This window comes from Pan paniscus, chromosome 5, assembly GCF_029289425.2.
Source record: "Pan paniscus chromosome 5, NHGRI_mPanPan1-v2.0_pri, whole genome shotgun sequence".
Lineage (NCBI taxonomy): Eukaryota > Metazoa > Chordata > Mammalia > Primates > Hominidae > Pan > Pan paniscus.
Window position 1 is genome coordinate 110,602,928 of NC_073254.2, and position 13,591 is coordinate 110,616,518.

The 13,591-nt window shown below is 33.5% G+C and overlaps 1 protein-coding gene across 11 annotated transcripts in view; it reads right to left on the bottom strand.

Annotated features, from left to right (window-relative positions):
* Positions 1 to 980: 980 nt before the first annotated feature.
* The window catches only part of MAP3K7 (mitogen-activated protein kinase kinase kinase 7), a 76,362-nt gene continuing 63,751 nt past the window's right edge, over positions 981 to 13,591 (bottom strand). For 2 of the 11 annotated variants that reach the window (XR_008625715.2, XR_004672068.3), the window contains 6 exons: positions 11,079 to 11,184; positions 6,651 to 6,712; positions 5,840 to 5,955; positions 3,300 to 4,074; positions 2,434 to 2,485; positions 981 to 1,220 (listed from right to left, as the gene is read on the bottom strand). Coding sequence is in view for 2 of the 11 variants with exons in the window: in XM_003822886.6 (XP_003822934.1) it covers positions 3,894 to 4,074; positions 5,840 to 5,955; positions 6,651 to 6,712; positions 11,079 to 11,184 (465 nt within the window). In the remaining 9 variants the exon portion in view is untranslated. Of the gene's footprint in view, positions 4,075 to 5,839; positions 5,956 to 6,650; positions 6,713 to 11,078; positions 11,185 to 13,591 lie in introns of all 11 variants that reach the window. The other 9 variants (XR_008625716.2, XR_008625712.2, XR_008625714.2 and 6 more) reach the window with 5 other exon arrangements.

Consider the following 13,591-nt stretch of genomic DNA (forward strand, 5'->3'; position numbering starts at 1 on the left):
TTGGCAGGTAGGATATCTGCATTTTAAAAAATTGGAGGCAGTTTATCATATATGAATTATACCCCAATTTAAAACAATGCAGATCTCCCACCTGCCAAATAATGTGAAAGCTAAATCACCTCAGAATTTGGAGAGCATTTAAAATTACAGCATGGCAAATTTGTTTAGATCACAGACTTGGGTTTTAAAAGACATGGGGGTGGGTCTCAATGTTGGCTTTGTTGCTATCTACAGAGCGGTCACAAAGCCCCTGCATCTTCTAGTTATAAGTTATCTCATTCTATTCCTCTGTTTGCCATTCAGTCTAAGATTTTTCCTATGCTCTTCTTTGCATCATGGACTAATAGTGGCCACAGTGTCCCCATGCATGAGATTCTGCCTGAAACAGATGATGATGGAAAAGCAGACTCAGGCAGAAGTCTTAAGCTTTAGGAGCCTATTTTCCCATCTGTAAGATGGGAATACCATCTAACTACTGTGTGACTGAAATGGACATGTAACTTGGTATTGGTAATAGCAGTGCAGTTTATAATATATGATAAACAAATATTTATTAAAAGAATGAGCAAATGAATGGATGGATTTACTAAAATGAAGGTAGAGTTTATAAGAATGTGTGCATATGTTAGGGTTGGAAAGCCAGCAGGTTGATAAAGGAATGAAATACCTAATTTAACTTAGAAATACTCTAAGAAATCAGCTTTCTGATGAGAAGAATCACTTAGCGATGTATGACGTGTTGTGCTTCATACAAATTAGGACTCATGAAATTGTGAAGAGCTCCATTTAACACAAAATTTTGAAATGCAAGAGATGATGTGTTAACTGGCCAATTACCCAGCCTCTTAAAAACCATGATTATCGTACAAAAGTGACATTTCAGTTTTTAGTAGGTTCTGTGTAAGGTAAACACGGTGCTAGAGCAGAACACTTCGCAGCTCATTTGCTGATACAAGTCATTCACCACTTTTATGTACCAGTTTAGAATAGGAATCTGAATTTTATTAAAAACAAAAATAAATCTAAAAAGCTTCCTTCAGTTACAAATATGCACAAGAATTTCTGCATTACATCATTTGACATAAAATGTTCTGAATGACAGAAGTAGAAGTAGAACTTACTACCATTTGAAGACAGGAGTTGAGCGCTGAAAACCACACACATTTATAGAAAGAAACCAAAGTTTCACAGGGAAGACCTGTGATCTCTGGCTACAGGAGCTGAAATTAGGAACATGAAAGAAACTTGAAGAGAGAAGACATTCAATACTCTAAAATACTTCAGCAAAAATAGTCAAACATTTGTAAACAACTTGTAACAAATCTTTATATGTTGTGTTGCTATGCGGTAAATATTCTTAACTGATTATTATTCAACTCAAAAAAGTGATTTTTATTGCTCACGAATACTTCCCTCTAGATTAGATAAAAGCTTGCTTTCTTTTCCTGGAGTCAAGAGTAAAATGTAATTAGGGCTTACTCAGTGATTGTTTTTGAATTTCTTAGACTGGGGCATTCCAGCCACTTGCTTGGCTGTTTGCAATTTTCACCCAAAAAACGGTCAAAATAAATTGTAAAACCAGAACGAATAAGTTTGGCTCCTTGTTAACATTTTTATTTGCAGGATGGATGAGGAAACTGATGAAACTGGCTGTGGATTTTAATTATCCCTGGTATCTTTTTCTCCCATCTCCAAGGATCATCAGGACTTAAAAGCATGAAATTGACAACACAACTACTTAAAAACAGAGTAAGGCTGAACTGTACTCAATGTCCAGGGCAACTACAGTACTGAAAATCTCAAGGAACTTACTGTAAACAAACAAGCAACTGTTCAACAGCCTCTTGCATTTGGTACCATGACTAAAATCTACTATTTTCTTCCATTTACCTATCTGGATATTTTTATGAAATGACTACATGTAAAAACCATAATAAAATTTCCCTTTAAATGTGTTATAATACAGCAAAACACATCAATGACTATAAATAAAATCTGAAATCTCGAATGCTAAATCCTAATGGAAACATCAAGCCTTAGCATTCATGCTTGGATATCTCGTGCTGAGATAAAAGGCCTCTTTAAAGTGACTAGGTCCCTTTCAGTGGAGTGACAGATGTACATACAAGCAACAATGCTATGGAGGAGTCATGCTTTATCCTAGTCTACAGTTATTTTCTCTGCCAATTTTATTTTACTATTACTATGCTGAACCCAATATCTGTTTCAGCTAGGTAATCAAATTTGGGAACAATAACGCTCCTTTTATTTAAATTAAATGACAGAAGACATTTATTTCCAGGAAGCTTTCTAAAATAGCTTTTGAAGAAGCTAAAAATAACAGTTTAGTATTCACCTGTATTGCTTGTATACACAAGGAATTCATTACAAAACTCAGTGGTAGGAGGAAAAAATAATGGAAGAAAAAGTTACCTGCTTTAGCATTTTAAAGAATAGTTTTGATAACTTCTTAGATCTTGCTTATCTGAAATAGAGCAAAAACTACAATACAGTCATGATAGAATTCTAATAATCACAGCAATTAATGCTTTCATTTTGAACTTTTTCTTCATAAAACATTAATGCTATAAAAATCAGACTGATGACATCCTTATTTAAAAGACATCTTGTACTGGTATCAAAATGTGACTTATTTTAACACCAACTGAAAAAATATAGAGTTTGTATAGTCTATTATTTCAATGTCATTTTATTATTAAAGTTATTCTGAAGGTTTTGGTAGCAAAATTACTGTTAACAATATAAATACTCTGTAAGTGTTGAAATTCTCTTAAAAGTGTTGAAAGGCGGCAGGCATTCTAGAACGGGATTGTAAGGAAAATCAAATATTCCAATATCCAGGATAATTAGGACACTTGTTGAATTTATATTTACTTCTTTAATTTCCTTCTGATTTGCCTGGTTTATTTCTCATTTGGTATCATAAAAAGAAATCTAAGTCCAAGCCTTTTTTAGCTGGAGTAATTACTTCCATTTTCCATTATTTTTCTTCATTTTTTTTTTTCAAATACATGAGAAAACAATCCAAGAATCACTGCAGGAAGAAATGATCATTTAAGCTCAATCATGTTCTTTTGCCTTTTAATTTCATTTAAGAGATTAATATTAGAGTCATAAAAGCTTTACAGTTTCAACACACATACACACAATCACAGAATTAAAAATCTTTACTCCTTAAAAAAAAATGAGTTCCATTTTGTTCAATGTATCACAATCAAATTTTAGTCTAACAAAATCCGGTAAAACTGCTTTCATTAAATAGAGCAGCTGCCACTTACCTTTACATATTTTACGGATGGAACTGAGTTCAGTACTGATCCAAGGATGCTGGCATCAAAGCCCTTACACTGAACTATCCCTAAAGGTTCCATATTTCCGTAATATACCACCAATCACTCTAAATTTATAATACCCTGTCTTTAACTTGGTATATACCATCTTTTGGGAAAAAAATTATTAATATTTTGAGATGAGATACAAGAATAAAGTCATTCTTGAGGTTCCACCTCTAATATGAAAAAATGGACGCTGTTTGCACATAGCAGCTAGTTTGATACCTCCTGTTCTGTTAGGCTAGCCTTCACACAATGAGCATGCATATACAGCCACAGTTCACTGCATCTGTTTTGAAGTTGCCAAGTGCTGCTCATTCAAGTCACAGATGCTACCATGTTATGCAATGAAACAGTAAAATTATATGTCCACCATGAGAAAAGGAAAATAAACAATGAAACAAATGCAGCAAATATAGGCAGTTGGCATTCAGAACACGCCAAAAAGCTAACACTCATGAATCGTCATTATAAGGTTTTCCTTTCCTTAAAAAAAAAAGTCTTTCTTTGCATATTTCAAAATGTAACGGTCCCAGAGAATCATGAAGTGCCTTGTCGTTTCTGCTGCTGACTTCTGATGACCTCTAGTTGTTTTTTGCATTGCTGGTAGTAAGTAGAAAGGCTTTTGTTTTCATCTAAAAGCTTTTTATGTTCCTGTACCAGGCGAGATGTATTTTGCTGGTCCTTTTCATCCTGGTCCAGTTCTGCAACTAGTTCTTGCCTACAAACAAATACCACATAATATTACACATGATGGAAAAATTCATACCTTAGTAGCTGATGACAGAAGCTCAATTAATGAGAATTTTTATTCTTGGTTTATCATTTTGCATCTTAGGTACACTAATCAAATATAATTATGGGCTGGGATGGAACTCTCATCTACTTCTAGTGTAATCATACAAATAACATAATCCTTTTATTAAGTAACTGTACTTGGATAATTAGCGAAGCAGATAAAATGGTAAAATAAAAGTTTCAGAAAATTTCATTTTCTATCCTCTTTTTGTGTAGGAAGGATGAAAAAAGGCTGGGAAGGGTTCTATGTGGCTATGGGAAAATATCATGAAGTTTTTATCCTTCACATTCTACTTTTATACTGATTCACATTCTGAAGTCACAATCCTACTTAACTAGAGCAGAGAGTGGTAAGCTAATAGCAAATTTGCAATCTAATTAAAATAAATGCTATCCAATTTAAAGCTTTTTCCCATTTTAAAGCAGTGAGAAAAATGACAAAGTACCACTTCTTTTAAAACACTTAAATTTGCAACACTTTCAGGAAAGACCCTCATTCTTTTATAGTCTGATAAACTTATTTAAGTCCCTTTTATTTGGGAACTATTAAGTATTCCCGAAAAAGATGCATCTTTAGGCATTTCCTAAAGTGAGGTTGCTGGATATAAATGAATAATTAATAAAAAGTCCTCAAGCAAAATAACTACCTAATACTACTTCTGAAAGTATTTAAAATTGATTAAAACTGTCATAGTTTTCACAGCCAACACCCTAATCCACCATTTGTTTTTTTCCAGCATAGAATTCTTCTTTCAAATGATTAAAGTATGGCAAAAGTATAGGTTAAATAAGTGAAATAAGAAATCAAGCTTTTTCAACATAAAAGTGCCAGCAGTTTGATAATTACTTCTACGATTTCCAAACTGTAGTATTTAATTTCCTATTTAGGCTTACCTTTCAAATACCAGGTTGGTTCCATTTAAATCACTGTATCAATAAATTATGATAAAACAATTTTTTCTCTCTCTTTTTTGAAGTACATACAGAAAGCTTTTCGCAAATTCAGAAAAAAACAACTTTCATTTATTTAGATTAAAATTAATGAAGGGAATCCTATTATCATACATATATAAAGTTGCCAAAATTTTTTCCTTATCACTTCATTTTAGTTACCACCAACAATTCAGTTACCTAAGTATAAAATTTCATGAAGGTCATGCTTAAGAAAACTGAAGATACATACATATTTAAGAACTGTGAATGTAGTAGTAAGGAAATTAGGCTGGGTTTCTTTAAAAAGGGAGGAAGGCAGTTTCTATAACTCCTCAGAAAAACACTCAGTTATGAAATACAGTCTTTTAATAAGTCATCCAATTCTAAACATACACCTGGAAAAAATGTATCTACAAAAATGTTTCTAAGATAAGGCACAACTGAATGTTAATAAATCAAATTATTTTATCTATTTACAAGAAAACAATAAATCTTTATAATAATAAATCTAAACAGCTCTGAGAACATAAAACAACAAGTATAAAGCACCAGTTTATTTTCCATAGCACTAATATGATAGTCAAAAGGATTGAGTTTTGCATAAAAAATTTTTAGTAAAAGGGTGCTTAAAGCTTAAACAAGTTGAAAGTATACTTAATGATTAATTCTAAAAACTACGTTTTCATTGCACCTTATCATATTTTAAACTCAAAATACTAATGTATTTTTATTTTTATTCATAAAAAATAACTTACTTTCTCTGTAATAACAATGCAATTTCTGTTTGAACTTTCATATATTCTTGTGCCATTTTACAATGCTGTTCAAACACTGCCATAGATTCTTTGGAGTTTGGGCACGGTGCTAGAGGCTGAAAATAATCAGGAATGTTAAAACATAATTAAATCAAATTTCAATATCTAGCTAAGGTGAGAGTTAAGACAGAGACTGTGATATATTTTTATAGCACTAAAGCAATGATCTTTTAAAAATAAGTGTTAAACCATGCCCTAGAAAATCTCAGTGTCCTTTTGTCAGAGTTAACTCAGCATTTAAATCTATTCTTGCTGTTTTAACAGTCTGTTACAGAGAATCATGATTGTTGGAGTTGTAGTCTCTGGTATGACATTTCAGGCTGCAAACAGGATCAAACTAAATGATGTTTATAGCCCTCATACTCATGAGGGGGCACTGAAGTATATTATTTACATTTTCAGTCACTATGAACATGAGAATGTATCACAAATGTATTAAATAGAAATAAGCTTATGAGTTTTGTTTTAATGCACTAAAATTAAAGAGTGAAAATGTAATGCTTAGCAGTACTAAAGAAAGATACTGGAGGATTTTAAGATGACTGAAAAGATAAGAATATGATTCTGCCAATTTAAAGTTTGATTAACTTAACCAAAAGAATTATTTTGATTTGATTCTAAAAAGTTTAAGGAGGCCAACTAAAAGGATAAATTAAGGAGTGACTATACAATGACAGGTAGCAACACAATTGTCAGCTTAAACTCTCTAAGAAGAAAAAAGTCAGCTTTCAATAAGAAAGTACTCCTTTACCTGTAGTTGGTGATCCAGTGTAAGATAAGCCATTGGGATGGAGTTATCTGATCCATTGGTATCTGGAATTCAAGCATGTATTTTATTGATTTTCTGTCACAAATAATTATAAACGAACAGCAAGAAAGCATGAATGAAATGCTTTTTTTCCCTAAAGTAAATAATATGTAAATTAAAAGTTATGGCTATTGGTAATTGAAGAGTCTATTTCTGAATTCTAAAGGTTAAAAAAAGATATTCAATTATCAGATATTAGAATGCAATCATATTCTCATACCTATAATTTAAGTTGGCTATAAACTGAATAGAACACAATATATTAGAGCTTCTAAGCTCTTAGTTAATTAAAAACAAAAACAGTGATATGAGACCTTTATATTTTAAATTCAGTCTTAATTGACCCTATCTAATCAAACTCCCCATCTCTTTTCTTTATCATGCTAAGTTTATTTTATAGAAGGCTATATCAACTCTGCTAATATCAATGTTCTTTAACAGGGAAAGGGAGAAAGCAGAGACACATTTTCTTCCAGTGGATCATTTTCAATTTATATAGATTATAATGTGACCTCCACCACTCATCCTGCCCTTCCCAGTAAGAATCACTGCAGAAAACGAGATGTTGGTGATGAGAGTATATTACAAATACGAACAGTAAGGAACCAAAATGAGGTTGAAACCTGTGGCTCAATGTCATGCCGAAAACAGTTAAGTTGATTAATTCAAACAACCAGTCAATTTTATAAAATTATTTGAATAGAATGCTTTTGTTTATATTTCAAAAGAGGTAAAACTGCCATACAACTTGACTGAGATGCGTGGGACAGTCTCTTCTCAACATTAATGGTTATGTAGAACAGTTCCAGAAGTAAACAGAATAACTCTGAAGCAATACAGACTTTTCTACTTCAGAAGTAGTTGCTTTCCCACTGTTAGTAGACAAAAAAAGAGCTAAATGAGTGAGCTGTTTAGCCTTTTTCTGACGAATAAATCCTTTAAGGAGTGGTGTGGATAAAGGCAAGTCAGGAAGACAGCAGACGCACTGTATGCAATCCAAAAAAACTCAAGAAGGGTTGCTGGCTCAGTAATCTTCTAATTTATTGTCAACTGACAATCCAGGTGTTTTTTTTTTTTTTTTTGCTTTTGCTTTTGTTTTTGTTTTTTTAAAGCCACTGAGAACGTGCTCTCAAGAAACTCCAAAAGCTAATTAGCGAAATCAGACTAAATGAGACAGTGCGTGTGAGGAACACCATGCAAATGCTAGCATATATTAAGCACTCAATACATGACGGTAGTTATCATTATTATTCATACTAAATGGAGAATTAGAAAGAACAATTTAAAATAGCATAATATGAATTCCATATTGAAAAAGTAATGTTTATTAAATATTGGAGGGCAATACAGAAAAACAGTAGAGACTTAAGGCACTTACCCTTAAGGCTCATACACAGTACTAACATAAATGTGTGTCTTTCTGAAGTGGCTAAACAAGAAATATACTTAATTTGTTATTTCTCTGACCAACTCTTCTCCCACCCCAACAGTACTTTCAAACTACGCTCCCACATAAACACTGCTTTCCACGAAACTAAAACTGATTAAAAATGACTGATTTCCTCCTGATTTCCTAGAAAAATTTAAGTGTCTTGAAAAAGTTTCAATTTAAGATTTCCATTCCTATTATTCTTTCTTAAATCACTGATACATTATATATCTCATTATATCAGCACCCTGTATCTGATATGTATTTTAGAATTAAGTTTAATACATCAATGTTGCATGGTATTCTGGGAGTGGAAAAAAAGTCCAAGGATTGTGTTATTCAAATAATTAAAGCCCTTGTATGGTGGGGAACTTAAGGTCCTTCATTGAATTTCATCTTCTCTCTAAAAAAAGAAGTGGGATTTCACTTTCTCACTTTACACTAAATTGAAATTGAACTTCCAATCTCTACTAGCAATAATTGGTCACAGATCGGAAGATTATTTAATTAAAGTTTTTTGCGTGTGTGTGTGTGTGTGTGTGTGTGTGTATGTATGTTTCAATTGCTAATCAAATCTAATTGCTTCTCCTGAATGTCAAAGCTCATGTTGGTTTGGTTAAATTAGGCAAACTCTCTTTTCTGACCCCTCAAACACAACACTTGTTACTATCTCATATTCTTTGAGTATGCATTCCCTTCAGTGGAATGCTGCCTTCTCCTTTCTGCTTTATGGCTAAAGAAAAGTCTCATCATTTTATGAAAAGGCCAGAGACGATGCCAAGTCTTGTTTAACTGATTTCTCTTACAACTATCAAAACACTCAGCTTGTACTATAAATTTAGTAAGTTATTATATAGTATAAGTTTATTTTTAATGTGTCAGTATTATGACTCTAACCAGACTGCAAGGAATGGGCCATGTCTTATACTTTATATTAATACATGTTTGCAAAGTACTAAGCACAGGTGAAAATTCTTTAGTGAGTTTCCCCCTCTGCGGCTCCCTCTACTGCATCTAGATCTCTCTCTCACTAGATCCTCTCAGTATGTGTGTCTTTTTTAAGTACCCATTATATTATAAATAGGAACTGAAGAGTGCTTATTATCGGCTATGATTATTAAATTGTTATGCTCTTTAGCTTTCTCTGAAAATATACAAAAACCTCTCAAATTAAAAAAATTTAATTAGGTCACTTTAACTTACATTTACACTCTTAATTTTTTCCTTGGTCAGTGGGCCTTCAAAGAAAAAGACTTTACCTATCTGTTCCCTAATTTATTCTATTAGCTTGGTTATCAATATTTTTCTTACAAATACTGCAAAGCTGAATTAATTATAAACTTAAACCAGAGCATCCATTTTTAAAATGTATTCAAAATTATAGCCACACATGTGCAATATATTTCAAGACAAAGACAAAATTCAGCTGATATTGCAAATTATTTCTAGCAATTGGTATTTTGTGGTGTTTCTAGGTACAGAAAAAGAAAACAATGGGACGGGAGTTGGAAGGTAGAAGCAACATATGAAGCAGAAATGTAGCAGTTATGTGAGAGAGAGCCTTAAACATTTTTTATTTTACCCCCATGAAGTCACAATCTGCCACACTATTGACTGGCATATACAGATTAGTGTAGACTGAAGACAGGAGGCTCTGCTGAGTTGAGTACCAGACCCGGGCAAATGCTGTAATGTCAGAGAACGTACTCCCTTGCCAGGGGGTTCAGAAATCAAAAAGAGCTGCTATCACCTGAATGTTAATGATAAAACTGGGCAAGAGCATTGCCCTGTCTACCACTGGGGAGGAGCAAGTCTATAATGAATTCTACACATGTGCTGCGTAGTGGTGAATTCTCTGGACAGTCCTAGGTTGGGCTGTGCTAGGGGTGAAACAGGAGATTTTGCCGCCACTAAATTTAAACTTACTAAAACTAGAGAGTACACCCTGACTAAACATAGTTCTATCTTACATGACACACAGAAAAACCACCCAGTTAATTTTTTAAATTAAATTATAAACTTGACCAAACCACATCAGATAACTATAAATACTTGAGTTGTATTTTAGTTTGTAAAGACAGAAAGCTGGCTTTTAAACTTCAATCTAATTGTTACTATTAATAACATAGTCAATCTTATATAAAATATCAAATGTTTTAATTTTCCAAGGGCTAAGAAATCATCTTTCCCTTCGTGACTTAATATAATGTAAATAAAAAATTTCATAAGTACACTTAAAAGCATTTATCAAGGTATTCTCTTAAAGTTAGGGAAAAGTTAATTCTACTATGGCACATCATTTCCTGTTTGTCCATAATGAAACGATGCCGTCACTACCTTTAGGCAGGTAGACATTAATACTAATATTGTGAACAGTTAGTTATTCATGTTGGGGAGCTTTAATAACTCATCACAGGTTTCTAAAGGTCTAATAGAATATTTGTATAACTGAAAATGGTGTCTCTTATCAGTTAAAAACAATTCAAAAGGTCAATGGTCAGAATTTTTTTCAACTTAAGGTACACGACATCTCGTGTCCTTAAAAGATTGAGATGAAGATCATGAGGATGATTTTTACCATTCTCCGATTTTGGTTACTGAAAAAATGACTTTACTACTATCATCTAGTAGGATGAATCTAGTAGGAAAATCACAGGCTGAAGTATCAAGAATTCAATATGCTTCGCAACTGGAAAAAAACCCCAAACAGACAATCTTTAAAATACATGTTTAGTATCTGGATTAAAAAAAATACAGAAGGCAAGGCAGTCTCTGTCTCTGTATTCAAAATGGTATTTTAACATGTATTACTAAATAGTTTATTTAATATAAAAATCTAAACAACAGTATAATGCCTGCCTTTGTAAACATTAATGACATGGCCAAATGAATATAAACATGACTGATTCAACTTCATAAGTATGAAGAAACAGACTGGTCACCTGTGGAATCATCAGGGGTCCATGGATGACTTCGAGTTGGCTTTTCTGAGGTTGGTCCTGAGGTAGTAATCATTCTGACACTGGGACTGGATGACCTACTGCTCACCTACAGGAAGAAGTCACAGGAGAAACAAAATGTGATTTTTTGATTAAAAAACATGACAAGAGAACGTTTCCATTAAAAGGCAAGAAGAGACTTAGAGATCCCCCCAAAACTCTTGTAAACAACAAAATAAATCCTCTCTTATATATATGTAAAAATTTATATTCACTCACGCATGATACCTATTAAAAACTGATGAGCTTGCAAGAAACTAAGAAATACTCTGAGATTAGAAACAAAACAATATCAGGAAACTAGCAAGTGCTTAAGCTGACAGCCCTCAGAATTTCAACTAAACACCAATGGCCTAGAGCTACTGTTTTCACAGGCTGCTGCACTCAGAGGAATGGACCATAAAGCCTTGGGCCTTTGTAGGATGGAAGTAAGACTGGAGAAACCTCTGCTTAAAGCTAAAACTCAGCAAAGGCTTCACTCTCAGAGAAAAGGTCACTCAACTAGGAAAAAAAAAATCTGTCCTACAAAAGCAGACAGGAAACAAATTTGTCTCTCTTGGGTTAGTGGCTCTGGGTGGAAGGGAGAAATGTATTAACTGTGAATCCACAAAAAATTTCCAGATCGGGTGCAGGTTACAACAAATTCCAACCACAACAAATCCCCAGCATAAGAAATAGGAGGAAGCTCACAAATTGAGTTCAACATGGAACGTATACATTCAAATTCTAGGAAACAATCAACAGGAGACAGAAAAAGCAGCCAGAAGAAAGTAGAACAATATCTTCAAAGTGCTGAAAAATAACTGCCAGTCTAGAATTGTCTAGCCAACAAAATTTGAAGATAGAGGCCAAAATAGCATTCTTAGATGGGCAAAAACTGAGTTTACCTTCCATACATTCTTACCACATAAGTTTTTCAAGCATGTATTTTTGGAAGAAGAAAAATTTTACTTGATAGAAGGATCAAGATGCAACAAGGAATAGTGATAAACAGGGAAATAAATCTACACACTGAACATTCAGTGACAGAAACAGTGAATTTATAGAATTATCAAACAAACAAGATGGCATTAAAATTATAATAACAATAGCACAAGCATGAAAAGCACTGACTTAAAACTCCTTGTTTTAAATATTGTTCAGGATGAGGGTACAGATCTTTACTAGGTTGGGCATGAATGTTAAAATTTCAAAGGTATTTACTAAAAGTAGTAATTAATATATAACTCCCAAACCAGAAAGAAAATAATAAAATGAAGAATAAATTTATTCAACTCAAAACTTGAAAGAAAAGAAAGAGAAATAAGAGAAAACATAAAATAAGAGAGCAAACTTATCAGTAACCACAATAAATGTAAATGAATTACTCTCCAGTTAAGATATTTAAAAAAAAATCAGATTGTCAGGATGAATTAAATGCTATTTATAAGAGACATACTAATTTACAGAGACAGAGAAAACAGAAAGTTAAAGGATAAAAAAAGAAAACCAGGCAAAAACTACCCCAAATAAGGTACCTATATTAATATCAGAGAGAATATATTTTAGGGTCCAAAAAATTACTAGAGAAAGAGATAATATGATAAGTGGTTCAATTCAGAATACAACAATTCAAAATTTATTTTTTAAAAACTAATTTTTTTTGTAGAAATGGGTCTTACTATGTTGACCAGGCTTCTCTCAATCTCCTGGCCCCAAGTGACCCTCTTGCCTCAGTCTCCCTAAGTGCTGGGATTACAGGCATGAGCCACTGTGCCTGGCCAACGATTCAAAATTTATATGCTGTACATACAAATAGATAAATCAAAAAACTGCAAGGAAAAAGGACATATCCACCATCACAGTGAGATTTGTTTTTAAAGACAGGGTCTTGCTCTGTTGCCCAGGCCGGAGTGCAGTGGTACCATCATGGCTCACTGTACCCTCAAACTCCTGGGCTCAAGCGATCCTTCCATCTCAGCCTCCCGAGTAACTGGGACTACAGGCACACACAACTATCCCCAGTTAATTTTAAAATATTTTGTAGAGCCAGGGTCTTGCTACGTTCCCAGGCTGGTCTCTACCTCTTGGCCTCAAGTGATCCTCCCTCCACAGTTTCCCAAAGCACTGGGATTGCAGGTATAAGCCACTGTGCCTGGCCAACAATTCAAAATTTATATGCTGTACATATAAACAGATAAAGTAAAAAAGCTCAAGGATGTATCCTCAAACTCCTGGGCTCAAGTGATCCTCCTTGAGTAGCCTCCTGAGTAGCTGGGACTACAGTTACATGATATTGCACTTGGCTAATTTTTAAACTTTTTGTAGAGATGGGATCTTGTTATGTTGCCCAGGCTGACCTAATGGCTTCAAGAAATCCTCCCACCTTGGCCTCCCAAAGTGCTAGGATTATAGGTGTGAGCAACTGTGCCCAGCCCCACAGTAATATATTTTAATATTCTTCTGTAAATTATATA